The sequence below is a fragment of the Pistacia vera genome, unplaced genomic scaffold, assembly GCF_008641045.1.
Source record: "Pistacia vera cultivar Batoury unplaced genomic scaffold, PisVer_v2 Contig300, whole genome shotgun sequence".
Taxonomy (NCBI): Eukaryota; Viridiplantae; Streptophyta; class Magnoliopsida; order Sapindales; family Anacardiaceae; genus Pistacia; species Pistacia vera.
Genome location: NW_022196114.1, coordinates 227,755 through 250,327, shown reverse-complemented (window position 1 = coordinate 250,327; position 22,573 = coordinate 227,755). Strand labels below are relative to the sequence as shown.

Here is a 22,573-nt window from a genome sequence, read left to right as displayed (position 1 = left end):
GCAACTGAGAACCAGAAAAGGATTGGGGAAGGGGGGAGCCAAGTGTTAGGAAAAAAGAAAAAAGAAAAGTCAGTGGTGAGAGGAGAAATTTTAGGAGTAAAAATATTTTGGGAAAAAAGAAAAGTGAGTGGTGAGTGTTGTGTGGCAAGAGATGGAGAAATTTTAAGAGTAAAAAAATTTTGGAAAAAAAAACAAAGAAAAATAAAAGATTTGTGTTTGTTTCATTATTCCAAATATTTTTTTTGGGATTTATCTAACTTATATATTTTGTTTTGCAGATTCAACATCGTAATTTGGTCATAAGAACAAATTACGATGATATGAACAAATGTCAATATAATTTGGCCCACTTTCGTAGGATTGATTACTACTTTCAGCAGAAGAGGAAGTTTTGACGTTTTTCCAGACTTGGAGTCCGTCATACACCCTGTTAGTCAACACTGCCTGTAGCTTCCCCGTTATTGACAACTTCAAGTAGTGTTGGATCGAACAAGGCAACAATTTATCTGTGTTTAGTTTATACAGTTTAAATGTGCATATGTTTGTTGGTGATGTGTTTGCTGATTATTACGATGTCCTAATCTTAGTTGTCGTTCTCACCGTACTATCATTAGATAAGGGATAATGTCAACTGGTCCACTTAGATGACCCACAAATTTCTGGTTCTGTTGTCTAAGCGTGCGAAAACTTTCCACCGTACTTCAATTAAATCGGTAGATTACCAGAATATGTTGGGTGACTTATCATCATTGGCTGGGAAGAGACTCAACATCACACATTTATCCTCTAAGTACTTTCGCTTGCGAAAAGTATATCAAGCATGGAGGAAATTGCTTCAACACATGGGCTTCGGTTGGGATCATTAGTCCCAAACCCCAACATTTCCCTTAGAGGTCTGGCAAGAATATATCAAGGTAAATTTAAAAATTTTAAATTCATATTAATCTACGATACCGTACTTTTACGAATTTTTTTAGGACTGACAGATATTAATTTGTGTTTATTTTTCATTACTAGTAAAACCCACAGACGCAGCAATTCTTCCACAAGGGACTTCCTCACAAGGAGCTTTATGAAGTCATATTTGAGAAGCAAACTGCCACGAGGAGATATGCATACACATCTACATCTCAACCTGTGAAGAACTTCACTTCTTCTGATCAGGGACTGGTTGACATTGATGAGTAACTTCGAACATGATCCAAATTGAACGACAAGGGAAAAACAGTCAAATACATATGGTCATAGAAGACCAATAAATATGAGAAAGAGAAGCGACCTAGGACACGCACTTGTGGATGTCATTGGTAGATTGATAGATGTGCTTGTGGAGAGGAGTATGGGATCTAGGGCTAGCAATCGTAGTCGAGATGAGGGGGACAAAGAGAATAGCAGTGCTCCATCTGATCCGTATTCCATGGGCTATTGTATTGACATCTTGACGTTTATGCAAGTACCCTCAGAGTTGTACATGCCAGTTGTCAAGTATTTATATCAAAATCTAAGGTGGCAGGAGATATTCGTACACCTGCCATCCGAGGAAAAGGCTAATTGGATTTATAATAACTTTTGCAATTTGTACATGAGCCTGTATGTCCTAAGTGTTTCCCTACAGTTTTGTATGTGCCAGTAGACACTTATTGCCTTTACAGCTAACCCAAACTTTTTTTCAACACTTTGATTTGAAAAATGTACCCTAATGTTTGCTATTGTATGAACTTATTCATTGTGCTATTGTTTTAATGTGAGATAACATGTTTCATATGAGTTCGGGATTGTAATTAGAATTAAACATTGGATGTTATATTTTGCTAAATACTGCAACAACTGTGAAATGATTATTGATGTTTTCCAAATGTACAGGTTTAAATGGTGTCATCTAGGCGTACAGAAAGAAGACGAAATATTGCAGATGATGAAGACGGAATACTGGCAGATGTAACAGTTGCATTGTGCGCTGTTACCGCATTGGAAATAGACGGGTGTCAGTTACGACATACATCTATATTAACTGGTCATGATAACATGTTGGAAGTACTAGATGGTCATGGAGACAGAATCTTTAAGAACTGCCACATGGACAAAGACCGTTTTACAAACTTATGTTACATTTTGGCATAACAAGGGAAAGTGCGAGCAACTAGGAGGATGAGTATTGAAAAACAAGTCATGATATTTTTGACAACCGTAGGTAAAAATGAGACAAACAGTACGATAATGGAGGATTTCCAACCTTCAGGTGAGACGATCTCTAGATATGTTGGTGAAGTTTGTGAGGCAATATGTGAGTTGAAGACAAAGTTTATCAAGCCACCTGACTTCAGTGATGTTCCACTAGAAATATTGACCAACCGATAATATTGCCATTTCTTTAAGGTACTTCTTCATTATTATTTATATTAGTGGGTAGTTAATTTTATTGCGTTATTAATGTTGATAGTCAATTCATATTACTAAAATTCAATTTTGATAATAGGACTATATTGGAGCCATTGATGACACACATGTCCATGCTTGGGTTCCACAGGAGTTGGCCGATAGGTACCGAGATCGCAAAGGAACGTTGTCGTAGAATGTAATGGCTGTATGCGACTTTAGGATGATGTTCACTTTTGTCGTCACTAGGTGGGAAGGATTTGCGCATGATTCAAAAGTTTTAAATTCAATTCTTGATAATCCTAATTCTGGATTCCCACATCCTCCAACAGGTGTAGGTATCTTCTTTACGTATTATAGCGTACTAGCTCCATTTTTTAGGCCTTGGAATTCATATAACATGTGTGATTTTATTACAGGAAAATACTATTTGGTTGATGTAGGTTATGCAAATAGAGAGGGGTTCATTGCCCCTCATAAGCGAGTGCCTTACCATCTTCACGATCACCGCTGTAACCAGAGGGGGCCACAAGAGTTGTTTAATTATAGACATGCATTACTCTGAAATGTTGTCGAGAGAACCTTTGGTGTTATAAAAAAAAGGTTATGTATTCTCAATGGAATGAACAATTACTCATTGGAGAAACAAGCTAAGATTATTATGACATGTTGTGTACTTCATAATTTTATTAGAAGGTACAATATGGATGACCCTATCTTCCAACAGTATACTGCAAATACGGGAAATGAGCAAGTATATTTTGACGTCCAAAACAGGGCAGAAGATGGCGGAAATGGAGAGGGATCAAGTCAACAGCAGCAACGCATTATAGACGACATGGCGACTCTGCGGGATAACATAACGACTGAAATATGGGCAAAACATACGACCATGTTGTAGTTTTTAATGGAGTATATATATATATGTTAGTGTATGCCATAGGAACCAATCGTGTTGTCGGTTTCAGGACATTATATTTTGTAAATGTATTATGAATAAAAGAAAGTGGTTCTTATTTCACATGTTGATTTTCTGCTTCATTTATATTATATTATATTTAATATTGCATGTGAAATATCCGGATGACACGGATCTTCAGAAGATCAAATCATCAAAGAATTCCCTACGCAAGTAATGTTAATTGGGCAATAACATTGCATAGTAGGCATACTGAATGTCTCCATTGAATATCATGTGATGGTATTAGTGTGGGTGATTATAAGAGGTATGTCACTAAGGCATTAGCATGGATAAACGGTTAGTAAACTGTTTATCGAATACGACCGATTACGATGAATCACATGGATATAGTCAATGATGCATCATAGGATCGTGCTAGTGTACCATTGATCTTTAGACCTAAGACATCACGGTTGGATTCAACATAGGATGCATATGGGTCATATGGTGTATAAGCACGAGACCAGTCATGTCTTATGTAATAAGCCGGCTTGGTCATATGTTATTCATGTGCGAGGACAAGTGATGGTCAAGATGGGATCCGTTAACTCAAAATAGTCCAATCTCAAGTTCCCAAACGAATGTCAATAAACATTGGAAAAGGGAAATCTCTGGCCAGAGTATAATGAATGTCAGATGAAAAGTAGTTTCATGTTGACAAGTTCCATTGTATCGATTGACAATTCGATTAAAAATTAAGTTAAAGGTTTTGACATACCATGAACCATTCTTAATCTGGATTAGATAACGGAGGGATTTGACTACACAATACGTACGATCAGAATAGGTTCATTGGAGTTTACATTTCATGGTGGTTTAGGGGTTATGGAACATTGCTAGATGTCTATCATAATCAATGGGAGTTTCGATTATAAAGAATTATAACGAAGCATATCAAAATCTGATATTAGGCTCACGGCTATATCACAGTGAACCAAAATGGTCACACATAAAATCAAGCTCAAGAAGAGAGAGTAATACATATCATTAATCAGATTAATGATGTTTGGACGTAAACAGTAGCATCTGAATTAATGTATTGGTGAGAAATAATTATCCATAGATAGCTAGCACTAACCAAGGGTAATAAGGATTTATTAAATATTATTATTGAATCGGATTCAATAATGAGGGCAAAAGTGCGTTGGTTTTATTCTAAAGGGTTAGAATATTTAATGGAATTAAAATTTGGTCTAATTATGAATTAACCATAAAACCAAGGATTTGACATAAATGTTTATTCTCAAGTTAATTTTAAATTGTTTGAGTCATTCCCAAAACAATTTAAAATTACACTTTGTGCCCATGGTATATAAATTAAGTTTTATGCTATTTTAATTGAATTGAATCAATTAAAGCAAAATCACTCTCTCATTTTCTCTCTCACTCTCACAGTTCTCTCTTCCTTGACTTGTGTGGATCACATTTTGAGGTTCTTTAACTTCACTTGAAGAACTAAGATTCCAAGAAAGAAGATTCAAGTGTTGAATACCAAAGGAGTCGGTAATATTCCATCCTTGAAATTTTTTGGGCTTATGTGTTATCTTTGTGTTCTACCTTGCAACTATCATCTTGATCATCATTTTCTCTCTATTTCCATGTCCAAAATGCATNATCAATGCTCCTGAGGTATAATGAAATAAACAAATTCTCCTTAAATTTTAAAAATAACAAAAATTCTTTTATCGTTAAGTTTTAGGTGTTAAAATAAATGGTAAGAGAGGGAAATTTAAAAATACTTATAAATTCCTAACAGTAAAAATTTTAATGATTCACTCAAAGTTTGATAACGGTAAAAGAATTTTTGGGTCCATTTGTTTTATTATTTTGGATAGGATTTTAGGAATAATATTAGATAGTTGAGTAGGGTTATTATTACGAGAATAAAATTTAAAGAATATGTGTTTGGTAGAGTATTTTGACCTTGATATTTGTGTTGAATATTTGATTAATATATTTTTTTTATAAATGATTTATTAATATAATATTTTGGTGCATTTTGTTAAAATAATGTATTATTATAACCTTAAAACTTATCAATTTACATTTTAATAATATTAAACATTTTATTCGTAATTTTGTAACCAGTAAATGTTAAAAAACAAAAACTCATATTAATTTCAAGTACTAATCCAACTGTTTAAAAACATCACATTAATACATATATGACAAAAATACTAATTATCAACCCTTACAATCGTTCTTACATGTATACTCCATTAACAACTACGACATGGTTCACTGTGTTGCCCACAATGCATTCGTTATGTTATCCCGCATTCGTTATGTTATCCCGTACAGTCGTCATGTTGTCTATAATACCTTGCTGCGGTTGACTCAGTTCTTCTCCATTTCGGCCATCTTCTGCCCTGTTTTGGTGATCAAAATATACTTGCTCATTACCCGTATTTTCAGTATACTATTCGAAGATAGGGTCCTCCATATTATACATTCTAATAAAATTATGAAGTACACAACATGTCATAACAATTTTCCCTTGCTTGTCCAACGGGTAATTGTTCATTCCATTCAGAATACGGAACCGTCTTTTCAAAACACCAAAGGTTCTCTCGACAACATTGCGAAGTGAATCATGTTTGTAGTTAAACAACTCTTGTGACCCCCTTCGGTTACGACGGTGATCAGAAATATGGTAAGCGACTCGCCTATGAGGGGCGAGGAACCCCTCTCTATTTGGATAACCCGCATCAACAAAATAGTATTTCCCTGTAATAAAATCATACATGTTATTTGAATTACAGGGCCTCAACAGTGGAGCAAATATGCTATAATACGTCAAGACAATACTTATACTTAGTGCAGGATGTGGGAATCCAGAATTAGGATCATCAATAATTGAATTTAAAACTATTGAATCATGCGCATATCCTTCCCATCCAATAACGACATAAGTGAACATCATCCTAAAGTCGCATGCAGCCATTACATTCTGTGACAACGTTCCTTTGCGATTCTAGTACCTATCGGCAAATTCATGTGGAACCAAAGCGTATACATGTGTGCCATCAATGGCTCCAATACAGTCCTATCATCAAAATTGAATTTTACTCATATTAACCGACTATCAACATTAATAACACAATGAACTTAACTATCCACTAATAGAAAACATAATGAACCAGTACCTTAAAGAAATGGTAATATTTTCAGTTGGCTGATATTTCCCATGGAACATCACTGAAGTTAGGTGGTCTGATAAACTCTGTCTTCAACTCACATATCGCCTCACAAACTGTGCTAACATGTCTAGAGATCGTCTCACCCGAATGTTGGAAATCCTCTATCATCGTTCTGATTGTCTCGTTTTTACCAACGATTGTTAGAAATGTCATAACTTGTTCCTCCAAACTCGTCTTCCTGGTTGGTCGCAATTTGCCTTGCTCTGGCAAAATGTCACATAAGTATGTAAAACAGTCTTTGTCCTTGCGGCACTTGTCAAAGATCCTGTCAGCATGACCATTGAGTACTTCCAACATTTACTCATGACTAGTTAATATGGATGTATGTCGTAGTTGACGCCCAATTGTTTCTAACGAGGCAACACCGCAGAGTGCAATGGCTATATCTGTCAGTATTTCTTCTTCGTCATCTATAGAACGTCATCTTCTTCTTTTACGGCTAGACGACGCCATTTAAACCTGCACATTTGCAAAACATTGATCAACAATTAATAGTTGTTGTACTACTTAGCAAAATATAACAGTCAATATTTAATTCTAATTACAATCCAAAACTCATATGAAACATGTAATCTCACATAAAATAGTAGCACAATTAATAAGTTCATACAGTAGCGTTATAAATTCTAATTCTAATGACAAGTACCCATTAACGCATACAAAAGTGTTGGCAAACACTTAGGACATACAGTGTCATCTACGAATTGTAAAAGTCGTTATAAATCTAATTAGCCTTTTCCTTGGGCGGGAGTTTCACGAATATCTCTCACTACCCTGGGTTTTGATATAAGTACTTGACAACCGGCATGTAAAACTTTGTAGGTACTTGCATGGCTGTCATGATGTCAATACAATTGCTCATGGAAAACGGATCAGATGGACCATTGGTGTTCTCTTAGTCCCTCGATCCCATAGTCCGCTTCTCCACAAGCTCGTCCGTCAATCTACCAATGACATCCGCAAGTGATTGTCCCGGGCCATTTATATTCCTCCTATTTCTCACTTTTCCATGGCCAGATGTGTTTGGCCGTTTTTCCCTTGTCGTCCGATCTGGATCAGGTTCAAAGTCGCTATCATCTATGGGAACCGCGCCTTGATTGGAATAAGAGGAGGTCTCCACCGGTTGAGATGTAGATGTGTACACATATCTCCCAGTGGCAGTTTTCTTCTCAAATGTGATTTCATAAAGCTCCTTGTGAGGAAGTCCCTTGTGGTAGAATTGTTGCGCTAGTGGGTTTTATTGGTAATGCAAAAGAATAATATATTAATATTTGGCAGTCTGGAAAAAAAATGCGTACAATTACGGTGTCGTTGATTAATATTAGTTAAACAAGTTGAAAATTTATTTTCACATATTCTTCCCAAACCTCTACGGGACACGTTGGACTTTGTGACTCATAATCCCACTTGAACCCCGTGTGTTGCAACAATTTCCGCCATGCTTGATATACTCTTCGCAGGCAAAAGTACTTAGAGGTTAGTTGTGTGACGTTGAGTCTCCTCCCAACCACTGATGATAAGTCGTCCAACATTTCCTGGTAATCTGCTATTTTTATTGAAGTACTATGCGAAGTTTTCGCCCGCTCAGACAACAGGACCAGAAATTTGTGGGTCATCTCAGCAGACCAGTTCTTGTTAGCACTCATCTAAGGACAATACGGTGAGAACGACAACCAACATTGGGTCACCATACGAATCACACAAACAGACATACGCACATGTAAACGTAATCAAGTAAACATAGGTAAACTTATACCTCGTTCGATTCAACACTACTTGAAGACGTCAATGCAGGGAAGATACAGACAATGTCGACCAACAAGGTGTATGACGAACTCCAAGTCTAGAAAAATGTCGAAACTTTCGCCTCTGCTGCAAGAAGTAATCAATCATGCGACGTCGGGACAAATTATATTGACATCTGTGTATATGAGCGTAATTTATTTTTACAATTAAAGAACGATGTCGAATCTACAGAACAAATATATCAATTAGTGAAATCCCAAAAAAATATTTCCAATAATCCAATAATTTTTTACTCCCAAAATTTATCCATTACATGCAGTATGTTACACGCATAACATATGAAGCTGCACAATATTTTGACGCATATGCTAAACACTGTAAGCAACATGGCACATGCTCAAACCGTTAAACCCACAAACAAATCCACCAGATCTAAGTTTCTCATATGCAAAAATCACTTTGAGTTCACCAATTATAAAACGCATTATTAAAGTCTAAATTAAAAGGCATAATAAAAGGAAAAAATAGTACTAACACAAAGCCAAAATAAAAATAAAAATTAGGACAATTGCATTGGGTGTCTTGAAAACAAACATGTCACAAAAGCTGAGAAACTGGATTCACAAACTTCGCGGGTCTTTTTCCCTTCTCTGAATAAATTCACGGGTACAACATATTTACAAACCCGCAAAACAAAAAAAAAATCAACAGATTTACAAACTCAACTCGCAAACTTCATTCGCAAACAAATTCATGCGCACATCTTTTGTACAACAGATTTACAAACTTGCAAAAAAAAAGCAAAAACACCTTTTCCGTTCACGGTGTTCCCTTCACGGAAGTCAGATCTTTCCGGTGGAGGTATTCACGGGTTTGTGGCTTCACGGTGGTGGATCTGCGACGTACGTGGGTGGTTGTGGTGGGTTTGTGACGATCGGAGACGTTGGGGCTTCACGGTGGTGGATCTGCGACGTACGTGGGTGGTTGCAGTGGGGTTGTGACTATCGGAGACGTCGGGGGCTTCATAGTGGTGGATCTACAATGTACATGGGTGGTTGTGATGGGGTTGTGACGATCAGAGACGTCGGGGCTTCACGGTGGTGGATCTGTGACGTCGGTGGGTATTCGTGGTGGGTTTACGATGATGGTGATGGGTGGTGGCCGTGCGGTTATGTTGTGATGATGTTGGCAGATTGATTGGGTGGTGCTGTGGGGTGGTTTTCTGATTCAGGTGGCTGGTCGTTTGGCTAATGTGCTTTGTTTTGTATTTGCAGGTGGAAGATTATGTTGGAGAAGAATTTGTTGGAAGGGTAACAAGATGGTTTGTGACGGTGGTGAAGCACTGAAGCAATGAACCAAACTGAGAAAGTGAAATGGTGAAGCACTGAAACAGTGAAGAAAAGTGAGAAAGTGAAATAAAAGCAGGACCGCAAATTGTCTTCAACTGTCTTAAACTGTCAAGATTCTATTTTCAGGATTGCATTGTCTGAATAATAAGCCAAACGTTATTTGTAAAATCACGTTATTTTCAGGATTGCATTGTCTGAATAATAAGCCAAACGTTATTTGTAAAATCACGTTGAGAATATGGGTAAAAATATTGAACCAAACGCACCCTTTATTATTTTAAAAAGCTTAAATAAATTTTTGTTATTTTATAATGCTTAAAGGGTTTTAAACACAACAAATAGGTAAAGAAATGGTCGCAAGTGAACACAGAAACTAACAGAAACGAGTTTCGTTGTAACTTGACTGAATAGCTGCTCTCTTGGCGCCTCTGTCACTGTTCCTTTTTCAACTCCTAAAAATCAAAACCAAATTTGACAACAGGACCTTCTGTTAACGGTCAGTTCACTCGAAAACCAAAAACTATTAATAATTCTCCTCCCTTCCACTTTTCACTTTCACTTTTTCGCAAATCATTTCCTCCGCATGATCGCCTCCACTTGCCCGCTCCAAACCGCGTCGATCCTCCTCTCGAATCTCAATCTCAGCCGTCCGTTCGATCATCTTTCGAAACCTAGACTGACTGCTACCTCCTCCTCTCCGTCGTCGCTTTCGGTGGATCGGAGTCGGAGTAACTGTAACATGGAGTGGCTTCGGAGGATGGGCGGCGGCTGCGTCAAGGATCGCCGGAGTAAAGTTCTTAAAGTGGAGGCTGACAGCGGCGGTGAAGATGTCTTCAGTGCCGCCGCCAAGCCGCCGCCCGAGCATCTTATTGTCATGGTTAATGGACTTGTTGGCAGGTTCCACTAATTCAATTATTTATTCTTTTGTTTTTTGATCTTTTTTTGTGATTTTAAGTATTTAACTTAAAAATCTTGACTATTATTTTTTAAATTTGATTTAAATTAATTACTACTATATTTGAATATATATTTTTTGTTTATGTTGTAGTGCGGCGGATTGGAGATATGCTTCTGAGCAGTTTGTGAATAAGATTCCGGATAAAGTGATTGTGCACCGTGAGTGACTTTTGTCTCTTATGTTCAGTAAGAATACATATTAAGAAGACTCTAGGAGTTGAAAATTACATTAAGATTATGTATATATATGTTAGAACGAGTTGGTCCGCATTTTTAGGGAAATTGGCACACTATTTTTAGACTATAGGATAGTATTTTTTGGGCGGTTCGGAATGAATCTAGCATGCAATTAATGTAAGAAATGCGGTTTATGTGGATTTATGTGGAATCTGCAGCGTAAGTGATACACTATAAAAGCTTGCTTTCACTCGATAATTTGGTCAAGCTATATATATTTTTCTTATTAGCAACATGAGTCTAATTGTGCTCATCTGGTCATTGGTCAACAAAGTTAAGAATTCATTTTACCCCAATACTGATATGCTAAATGTTTCATTAGTGTTGGATTGTGCGAAAAAATTGTCAGTAGACATTCTTCATATGATGTTGGATGTATTTCATGCCTAGCAATTTGTGGACCTTTTTTTTTTTTTTTTATTTGTGTGTGTGTGTGTGTGTGTGTGTGATTAGTAACATACTTATTTCTGATTAAGTATACTCTGAGCAGGCAGTGAATGCAATTCTTCAAAATTGACATTCGATGGCGTTGATTTAATGGGTGAAAGGCTGGCTGACGAGGTATTCGGTAATAACAGTTTGATCTTTCATCTTTTGAGGGATGCATAAATTGTTGAACACCTATGAACTACAATTTCTTGGAAAAGTTTTTTCTCACTAGTTAGTAAATAGAGATACTCTTCATGTTACATTTCATGCGAATTTTAGTTCTTCATCAATATCTAATGCAGGTAAGGCGTGTAGTTAGCCATAGGCCTCAGGTACAAAAGATCTCCTTTGTGGCTCATTCTTTAGGGGGTCTCATTGCCAGATATGCAATTGGGAGGCTATATGAGAATTCTCCAAGATTAGACGCCACAGGTAGGAGGCTATATGAGAATTCTCCAAGATTAGACCCCACTGGTATTTCTGGCAATTCCCCAAGTGAAGAGCAGAAAAAATATTCTATGCAATTGCTTGAGCAGCCTTGCGAAGCTAGAATTGCTGGATTGGAGCCCATGAACTTCATAACATTTGCAACACCACATCTTGGTTCAAGGGGAAACAAACAGGTAGACTATGCATTCTCTTACATGTTATCCATGATAGAATGCTTATGTTGTATGTTTTCATTAAGGGTTTGAATTTTGATCATAATGTGTTTGACTTTTGACTATAAAAGATGCTTAAAATGATAAAGGAAAAGAATATTTGACACTTCTTGTAATAGGAAAATCCTTCATAATTGATTCGGGAAAATGACCGTTCTTTTATCAGACATAGTTCATTTTTTCACTTCATTGGGCTCTGGTGACTTCTGAACTGGGAAGCAGTTGTCTTTGATTTTTAGATGAGTTTTTGTCTTTTTTTTGGGATCTTTTTCTGATATTTTTAGAATCAGGACTCTTTTGGAGTGTACAGAATTTCTTAAAGGTTTATTGCTGGACTAGCATGCTGTGAGTAGTTTTCTATTTTGCTGGCTGACAACTTGTTCATCCTTGTGTAAATTTTTACAGTCAATATGATTGATCTTTGTCTTATTAAAAGGAAGAAAGAATAAGCATCAATTCTCTGGATAGTGATATGATGGATAGTGAAACACGTATTGTTAACAAGTTGTACTGCATCTTGAGCAGTTTTCACTTTTTGGTTATTCTAATGCTATGTTTTAGTTCTTGCTTTTTTCTTTTTTGTTCTATGTATTTCTTCTATCTGTTATGATATCAAGAAGATTTTTGATGTTTCCTTATTGCCACAGCTGCCACTTCTCTGTGGCCTACCATTTCTTGAGAGAAGAGCATCTCAAACAGCACATTTAGTTGCTGGGAGGACTGGGAAGCATCTCTTCCTCAATGATAGGGATAATGAAAAACCTCCCCTTCTCCTTCAAATGGTTAACGACTCGGATGATTTAAAATTCATGTGAGTGTTAATTTATCTGTAATACTTTTTTTTTTTTTCAATTTTTGAATCAGTAATATTAGATAACTTTGTATTATTCATATAAACCCTTTATAATGTGTAGATCAGCTTTACGTGCATTTAAGCGCCGTGTGGCCTATGCAAATGCAAATTATGATCGTATCCTTGTTGAATAGATAAATTAGATAAGTTCTTTTCTTGGTCTTTTATGTAAAATCATGTTTGCCTTCACTAATCTTGAAGATATGGTTGGGTGGCGAACATCATCAATCCGGCGTCAACATGAACTTCCAAAGGTGAGGTTTGTTTTTCTTATTTGCATTGACGCATTAAATGTCTGCTTGGTTCCTAATAGGAAAAAAAAAGTGCATATATGTTCAGTGAGACATTACTCTAACTAAATCCATCCCCTTTTTCTTTCTTCCTCTTCATTTTCAGTCCAATCTTCTCACGACTGATGAAAAATATCCTCATATTGTTCACATTGAACAAGCAACTGTGGATAACAATAACAATAAAGCATTGTCTGTTGTTGGAGAGAAACCGATTGACTTGGAAGGTATGTTGAACTTCTTTAGGTGTTCCTTTGGTGAATCATTAGGAAAAAGCAAAATGTCAAAGATTGTGTATTTCCAAGTGCTTCTTTTGAGCATCTAAAGGTTTCACTTTGAGAATATATATATATTTTGATACTTAAAAACGCATACATTTCTTTCTGTAATTAGTCTTTTGTTTTGTTCAAAATGAATTTTAACAATTACAAGAAAAGGAAAAACAATTGATTAAGTGAACTTCCATTTTGAAGAGGATTGTTTTGATGGCTGCTACACAGAGAATTCTTATGTTCTTTCTTGTTGAAAAGAGAGCTGAAATATCAATTCTCAATAAACCAAAAACCGTGGGGACAACTTACCCAAAAAAAATTAAAAAAAAAAAAGAAACTGTGGGGACACATCTGGTCTAGGGTTGAAGCCATCTTAAGTGATGAAAGTAGTATCAATCATGTGAAGCAATGGTGTATAAATTACGGAAATTTTACATGGTACATACATGCATGCCAGACACACACATGCACGGGAAATGGTGAGTGACATTCTTAATGAGTAGTTTTTTTTTTCCCCGAACTTTTCTTACGAACTTATTCAAAACTCAAACGCCCACCAAACCCGACAATCTTTGAGAATTGGGAAACAATGGCCAATTTTTTTTTATTTTTTCTCCGAACTCACTTCGCGAACTTGAGTTCAAAACTGCAGCCCCTGCCAGAACCCACAATCTTTGGGAAGTGTGAAACAATGGCCTTTGGCCATGTAGGTTCCCATGAGGGGATTTGGACCCTAGACCTTGTAAGAGCACTTTGACCATTTAATTAATTCCTCATGGGTAATCGGTCGGTTCTATTTCACACAGCAGTTTCCAATTATAATGTTTGATCTTCCTTTGTGTGACTGTTCCACTTGGACTGATTTCTTTTAGTATGTTAATATGTTTTTATAAGAAACGCTTTGGCTTCTTGTTTTGGGTGTCTAATGTTTTCATTTTGACAAAAGAAATTATAAAAATTCTTATGGTACTTTTCACCTGAAATAAAAGATTTTGTTTTAAATTATAGAAAATCATATCCATCACTTTCTCCAATTAAGATTTTGTTTTAAATTATAGAAAACCATATCCATTACTTTATCCAATTAGTCTTTAGGTCCAATTGAATTTCAGTTTTAAATGAAAAGGAAATCAATTGAACTACTGAGCTTTTAATTAAAAGGGGTTATTTTGATGGTTGCGATACATAGAAACTATATTTTTACTTCAAGTTAGAGAGATCTGAAATATCACCGATATCCAATAACCCTGGTGCACTATCAGGTCTAGGATTGAAGCCATTGTAAATGATACAGCAGTACTAAACATGTGAAAGTGATGAGGTCTAAATGTTGGAAGATGACATGATACACACCTGCACACACACTTATACAGATGAAATAGCAAGTGGAATCTTATAAGCCAGAAACTTAGAAAAGATTCATGAGTAGCTTCTATTTCACTCAAGTTTCTGATTATAATGTTTGATCTTTCTGCACATGACTATTGTCACTCATTTTTCAAATATATTCATATTTCACTGATCTTGCTAGTGTCTATATGTTGAACATTGTTGTTTTATGTGAAGAAATGTTGCAATAAAAAATTGCTCTTTGACTGGCTGATATTTTTGTCAATCTTACATGATATTTCCTGTGGTGTAAAATTTACAAGCATAAGGAATTGCATTTTTGTTGCATAGTTAGAGAAAGGAATATGTCTTTTATGGGAATAGTACTAAACAAATTTTATTTTTGGATACAATTAATTCTCGTATTTTATTTGTATATTCATTTATTTTATTGGTTGCTGCTTATGTTCACATTAGTTGGTTGATTTTGCAGTTAGATTTATGCCATGTTTTGTTGTCATGCTTGTTCCGTGCTTGTGTCCTGCATTTATTCTACAATCATTGCGTTTGATCTTTATTTGCCTTTCAACCTTTTTTCTTGTATTCTTCTTAACAATTTAAGTGTTTCATGGTTACTATAAGCATTCTTATTTCAACTGTAGAGGAGATGATTAGAGGCCTCACTCAAGTACCTTGGGAACGTGTGGATGTTAGCTTTCATAAAAGCAGGCAACGGTATGTTGCTCATACCACCATTCAGGCAAGTTCTGCGGCCAGTTGGCTTTTCTACTCTCCCCATGCATTTTTCCACTGCTTATATACTTTTTTCTGAATCTGATGAATTCTTTTATCACATTTTAGACTCTTGTTTAAGATTAATGCAACAGCCTACCTTTGCTAATATAACAATTAAATCATAATATTTTTCTCTATTTACAAATCATTTATCAGAGCTAAAATGCTGTTGATAAATTAACATGGCATTAGAGCTTGACCAAGTAATCTTGTGTTAAAATCCGTCCATTGTATTAATTAAATTCTATTAAGTTGTATTTGTTGTAAGTTGTAGCCTTTTACGTTGAGTGGTAACTTAAAATGGCATCAAGCTTGACCAGGCAGTCTTATTAATCTTCCCATTTATTTATTAAATGTAATAAATTGCAGTGGTGTTGTGCTTCATGTTATGCTTGTAGTTGTGTTCAATCCATTTACCTTACTCTTAGGAGGATGATGTTAGAGTTTAAATACTATTCTATTGGATGTTTTGTATCAACATAAAGTTGTGGGTTGGGTAGTAGCTTAACCTCCTTGAAGGTGAAAATTTCAACTTTCATGGTCTGATTGGGAATTTAGTGGAACATATGTAAAGATTTCCCAGGAATGAGCCATCCACTTTCATGTAGATGTAACTTGCTACATAGTTTAGAGGTGATATCCGTTTTCTTTCAGCAATCTTTTATAACAAATACCACCACTAATTTCTGCTCTCTGTCATTCTGAGGATAAATAATATTTTTTTGTTGTGATGGTTCACTTTATGGTCTTTACAAAGTTAGAGTTTGCAAATTAATGGTCACTGACTTAATGTTTGATGTTGTCGTGAGTTTCTCATTTTTGTAATTTGCATGTGCAATCAGGTGAAGAGCTATTGGTTGAATTCGGACGGTGCCGATGTGGTCTTCCATATGATAGATAACTTCCTTTTGTAGTCCTTTGCAAGTTTGGAGTCTTGTGATAAATATATCTTCATGGTCCCAATGTGGTTCGGTTACTTCATTCAGTGTATAATGTCATTGTCAAGCATAAAGATGCTGCTGTGTATATTTTTGTGTTATTGTAGGGGCGTATTGGTTCTGCAGAGTACCTCTGTTTTCTTTATTTTAGTGTTTTTTTCATATCTTATGTACATTAATCTAATTTATAAAATGGAACATGATTTTTCCATATATTGTTATTAGGGCTTATATTTAATGAAATTCGATAACTTATATGTTGCTAAATTTAGACAACTCTATTGGTGGTTTGTTGAATCTGGAAACTATTCTAATGAATGCTTGATGAATCAAAATAGACCATCCTGCACAGCATATGGTTCAGATATCCATTGATTTCTAACCATGTAGACAGATGAATATTGTCATATCCAGAACTTAGTAATTGGTGAGGATTTGTCTACATTCACTTGTCAACTGTATTGCTGCTTAAGATTTAGGAATTCATGTCTAATCAAAATCTCCCTTGAGATTTAAGGTTTTGACTTTCTAAATTTCAGGTGAAGATGGCAATTTAGGAGACCCCAAAGTTCGTATAAGGTAAGGCATTCTTAAGTTCATTGATTTCCTCTCTCTCTGGCCTCCTTTGCCTTTTAGTAAGCCTAATTACAGATACAAACATTGGGATTTTGACTGGCTTTTTTCCTCAACTTCTCTGATTTGTGTATGATGTTTTTGGTTGTAAAGATGAGATGAACTATTGCCTCTTTCTGCTAGTTATGTTTGGTCCTGCTATATGTATATCCTTTTCTCCCTGTGCTTTTATAAATCTGATTTTTTATTTTTCTGGCAAAAAAGAAGATAATGGTACTCATAATCTATGACCACCCTTCAGCTCATTTTAAGCAATAAATCCATTTCTTGTTTGGTGCATCATTGACTAGATGGGAGCCTGATTCTTACTTCGTAACTTGTTCAGCAAATGGTCATACCAGTTTGTCTAAGGGCACACATAAAAAACATAAAAATTTGGAAATAAAAAAGAAAAAAAAAATTTGGAAGATATATAACCTATCTTTATTGTAAGGCACAAACTGTTCTAAATTTCCAATGAGATAGGTAAGATGATTTTTGTTGGTGCTAGAAAAATCTTTGGAGCAGTGGGGTGAATTTCATAAATCCATTTTATATTATTGACCGATGGATATGCGGACCTTCCAAATCCCTATTATATGAAATGATTGACCAATGGAAACACCGTTAACCAAATTTTACGCAGCTTATGATCTATTTAAAATTATTTATATAATAATCGAAATGATTTGTTTTGTTCTGTGCCTTAAATAAGTATAGAGTAGCAGTAGATTATTAATATCTGTACTCTTTATATCTAGCTTTGAGAATATCTGGTGAATGGTTCAATTTTCTATCACCGTAATTAAATATGGTTAATTACTTTATCTGCAATGAGTTTGAATAGCTTCTCATTACTCTTGACTCATTGTTTGTGCAGAATATGTGTTCATATGCTTCATTTCCATATATTAATTCCCTGTTTCTTCAAGATTTAGTCGTATTTCTAAGATCTGATATACAAATATGTTGACCTGTAGATGAGGTTTTTAATAAGGTGGACTGTGTCAGGAAGGGAAAGTAGGGAAATGCATGGACCAACAAGTGAATTAATTAATAGGAGAATATTGCTATTTCAATGCTTTAATTACTTGGGTGGCTTCAAACAGGCTGGATTTGAGGTGCAAAGTTTGTGTTTGCAACACCTATGGAGGGATTGTTTATTTGGAATGTGATTCGAGACTCAATTCAGCATTAGAGAAAACAAATAGATTCTATCTCTCTTGATACTTGATTGCAATTGCTCGAGGAAATATTCTTTACTTCATAATGAATACATACTATACACAAAAAGGAAAATGTGCTGAAACAACAAAACAAAATATGCTGAAACAGGATAAAGTGAGACACTTTTGGAATCTCTTTAGATATCATTTATTTTTCAGTGAAAAAAATTGATTAAAAACTTCAACCTCTAATTTACATCTTGGAAAAGGAAGATGAAAAAGAATGACAAGATATACATCTCAAGTGAGCAAATAGTTATTGTGAAATGGTTTTGACTTTGTTTGGATACTTATGCATTGGTAGTACCACCCTTCATACTATAAACTTATTTCTGCACTTGAAAATAAAGGTTTCCATAAAGATTTGTGTTTCATTTTCTTTGAGCAACCATAGGCACTTCGGGTGAAGGAAGTTGAGACAGATGGATTATGGCTGATAATTTAAGACGATGAATAACCTCGGTTGTCTTTATTTTCTATATCCTTTTTGTCTTCAGAGCTGCATATTGGAAAACAGTTTATGAGGTGCAGTTAATTCTATGCTATATTTTCCCTTGCAAATTTGGTTTCAGATTTACCATTCTATGTTCTGGGTACTTCTGCTGGTGACTCGGACTTCCTTGGAATCTTGCACTTGAGGTGATACATCAGATTTCTCTGTTAGCAGACTTGATAAACTTTTGCAGAACTGATCATTAATATTTTTAGGTCAGTAGAAATTCATTAATTCTTCACAGACATGATCAGCTCTTAGAGAAGTCACCATACCTCTTTGTACACTCTTAGCTCCCCTGCTGATTTTGATATTTCTATGACACAATTAGTTGGAGCAACCTCAATAACCTGACATTTGACAAATATGGTGGTAAAGCTCTGTGCTACTTATCTTACAGTAAGAGCTATTAAAATTATTTACCTCTGCTGAGAGGTCATAATGTGATCTGGAACATCTAGTCATCTTCTGGTTCAGTTTCGGATGCATTTTTATCTGAAATGGTTGAGCAAAAAGTCAGTAGTCGCACAGGAATAGAAAAATCCATCCTCAGTAAGAAACAGATTTTACCTTGAATTTGTTCATCCTTTGCCTTTCAATTGACAGACTAACGTCCATTGCTGCAGCCTCTATTTTTTTTAAGGTTTCAGTGACTGGAAGCTTGGAGCCAAGCCTTGTTGTCGTCTTCATGTCATCCTGAGCCAAAAGGTTTCATTTAACATTATACAAGAGAACCAATGAAGATTGTAGAAAGATAAATTCTAGGTTCTGAAATGTGAACATGCCTGTCCTTCAAAGAGACCTGATAAATCTAGGTCATGTGACATTGCTATCAATTGAAAAGCATTTATAAAACTGGGAGATTTGCGAATCTTTGACTCTGCACCTTTCTCCTGCTCAAAGAATTTCAGACATTTAGATAAAATTACCCTTGGCTTGATAATTTCGGACATCTAGATAAAATTACGAAACTGTGTCTTACTACCATATAGAGGGCTTACCTCAATTGAATCAAAAGCAGCATTAACATCATCCAAATGGATTTTATCATCGGATTGATATACGCAGGAAGGTTCATAATCTGTTTGAAACCATGAATCCTCAGTGATCTCTAGCATTGTTATTCTCTGTAGTAGTTAAGGAAGAAATTATTATGGGATTACTCTAGTTAAAAAGTTCAAATAGAATTAGAATGTTTTGGTATTATACCGTCTTTGGAATTGGATTTAGTATCCTTGAGATTAGATTCTTCTGACTCTCTGTAAACCAATTAGGAAATTTGAATTCTGCTCCGGCTATCTTTATACAGAAATTGATATCAGTGGAGATGAATGTTGGGATAAAACACAAAGTCAAATTCTATGTATAAAAGCATACCTTTCTATACAGAACCATTAGGTTACGATCATCAAATGGTAGATAACCAGCTAGTAGTTCAAAAAGGATTACTCCACATGACCAAACATCAGCGGCTGCTCCATCGTAGCCCTTGTTTGAGAGCAGCTATTCACCAGAAGATGAACCATCAGTCGTGACATTAAAGGAATTCAGGTATGGTTTTGTATTAAACAAAGATTAAATTCTTGTTTCCATTTGTATTGCACTTTTCTTACCTCTGGTGCTACATAGCATGGGGAGCCACAGGCTGTCGTTAGTATGTCTCCAGGCTGTTATTGATTAGATTTTCAGCCACACATTAGTGAAACTGAAGCAATTACCTATTAACTTTAATAATAAATGAATATCAGGAAACTAGAAAATAATATTTTTACCTTCCGCAACGCACTAAGTCCGAAATCGGATACTTTGAGATTTCCTTTACTATCCAGAAGCAAGTTTTCTGGCTGTAGAAATTTAGCAAGATTATAGTTTGTCAATACCAACTCTTATGAAGAGAATAACTGGTAGAGAAAGTTAGTTATATCATATATGGACCTTTAGATCTCTATGGTAAACTCCTCTGTTATGGCAATAGTCAACTGCATCAATCAGCTGTTGGAAAATTTTTCTTGCCTCTGGTTCACTCAGCTTCTTCACATATGACTATGTGGAGCATTGACGATTAAAAAATGTCATTAGAAACTATCTCTTGAATAGAGTTTTTGAATCCAAGATTCAATTTGATGATTCTTACCAATTTGTCTGAGAGTTGTCCTCCTGATACATATTCCATTACTATATAAATCTTTGTCTTTGTGCCGATTACCTGTATCAAACTCAAATTAGGCATAAGAAGGAAAAATTCCGGGGACAATCAAGAATTTTTATTAATCTGAAACTGTAAAACATACCTCATGTATACGAACAATATTGGGATGATGCAAAAGCTTCATTGTTCTTATCTCTCTTTGTACCTGTAGTTTGAATTTGGAAGAGTTAGAAGTAATCAATTTGGCACTGCTCTTTTCTATAACAGATTTATTTCTCTGTAAGGAGCCAGAAAAGAACAATCAAAAAGAAGAATGAACAAAGAGAAGGTTTAGAAATTCGCCTGACACTTGAGATCAGTTTCCAAGACCATATGCTTATCAATGATCTTGATTGCAACATATTGTCCATTCGTGGTGTCTACTCCGAGCTTAACCTTCGCAAAAGTACCTTCTCCAATTGTTCGCCCAAGATGGTACTTCCCTATGTAGTTAGCATGTCCCATTCTGCAAGATTAACAAACTCTAAATCTCAGTTTCTTCTTCTTCTTCTTGTTATTATTGCTGTTGTTGTGTTGTGTTGTTCTTCTTTGTCTTCTTCGAATAAGGAAACTAATTCTGGTTTTCTAAACACCTTGCAAATGCTCTTTATATCCTTTATGTAATAAATCTCTGTCAAAATTGGCTCCGATCAGGTTAATCTGGGTTGAAGACGTCTCGTGATTTTTCTGCGCAGCTGCCATACATAAGGTTCTCATGTCTTTAGAAAAGATAAATTTATTTTGTGTGAGTTACATTTTACAACCATGTGTGTATAAAAGGCTTAAAAGGTTCATTTCTGTGTCGTCTACTATTTGCAGAGAAAGAAAGGATGACCAGTTGGCTCTTTGGCTAGTTGGTGCGCGAGGGAGTTTTAGTTTTGAATGGAGGTTGGATGGGCTGTCTACTTGTCTTAGAAACGGTCATTTAAGTGACTACTATGCGCTGTTTCTTTTGGGTTCCACAGAATCCAATGGCATACTGCCACGTTTGCTCACTTGGCCAACCCTCTATGTTTTCTTATTTTATGAAGTTTGCTCTCGCCATGTGTTCCCATTTCATTGGGCCACATTATCATGAAATTAAGTCCCGAGTAATGGATAAGATTAAGAGTACCACTATCTTTACGCCAGTTTTTTACACTTTTCTCTTAATCATTTTACTAATAATAATTCTATTATAATATTAAAAATTCATAATAATTAAAAATTTGTTTGGATATGTCAGATATGATAAAAATGGTATAATGAGTAATGTAAAAATAACATTACTTTAAGATTAATAGCCAAAAAAAAAGGGTAAAAAATGGTAATTAATAAATAAACATTTGAATTTCACAAATTTGGCCGGTGTTTTGCCCTTTTTAATAGCTGCCACCCCACCCAATAAAAAAAAAAATTAGAATACTTTTAAAGAAAATTTTATTAACCTATTTTAGTATCAGTGCATGACTTCCTTTTAAAGTTTTAATTTTAATTTTAATTTATTATTATAAATTTCGGTGGTCTTTTTTAAATTGAGTCGCGTGCGAGTATTGTCAAATGACAGAAACGTTTCTTTACATGAGTGAGCTAGGGAAGATTTGATCACATGATCTATATGGGTCAAAAAGGAGAACTGACCTTATCAAACGCCGAGGTATGGTTTCTTGTAAGCTATCTT

General features: G+C 35.4%; 2 protein-coding genes across 3 annotated transcripts; one reads left to right on the top strand and one right to left on the bottom strand.

Annotated features, from left to right (window-relative positions):
• The first annotated feature begins 10,005 nt into the window (after positions 1–10,005).
• LOC116135548 lies at positions 10,006–16,548 on the top strand. Its single transcript, XM_031421262.1, has 10 exons — positions 10,006–10,529; positions 10,681–10,748; positions 11,317–11,387; positions 11,558–11,878; positions 12,565–12,728; positions 12,832–12,887; positions 12,972–13,024; positions 13,167–13,287; positions 15,324–15,421; positions 16,299–16,548. The coding sequence occupies exons 1-10, from the start codon at positions 10,216–10,218 to the stop codon at positions 16,368–16,370; spliced, it is 1,338 nt and encodes a 445-aa protein (XP_031277122.1). The 5' UTR covers positions 10,006–10,215; the 3' UTR covers positions 16,371–16,548.
• A 1,785-nt stretch (positions 16,549–18,333) lies between these two features.
• On the bottom strand, positions 18,334–21,691 carry LOC116135540 (CBL-interacting serine/threonine-protein kinase 21). 2 transcript variants are annotated; one of them, XM_031421247.1, is made up of 15 exons: positions 21,217–21,691; positions 21,017–21,079; positions 20,860–20,931; positions 20,661–20,768; positions 20,498–20,569; positions 20,339–20,392; positions 20,103–20,228; positions 19,935–20,024; positions 19,727–19,852; positions 19,511–19,618; positions 19,296–19,421; positions 19,149–19,220; positions 19,001–19,075; positions 18,811–18,920; positions 18,334–18,731 (listed from the first exon to the last, which is right to left on the bottom strand). In XM_031421247.1, the coding sequence occupies exons 1-15, from the start codon at positions 21,376–21,378 to the stop codon at positions 18,674–18,676; spliced, it is 1,422 nt and encodes a 473-aa protein (XP_031277107.1). In that variant the 5' UTR covers positions 21,379–21,691; the 3' UTR covers positions 18,334–18,673. The 2 variants fall into 2 exon arrangements, with proteins under 2 accessions (XP_031277107.1, XP_031277108.1); XM_031421248.1 differs by having other exon boundaries at positions 21,222–21,691.
• Between the last annotated feature and the right edge of the window lie 882 nt (positions 21,692–22,573).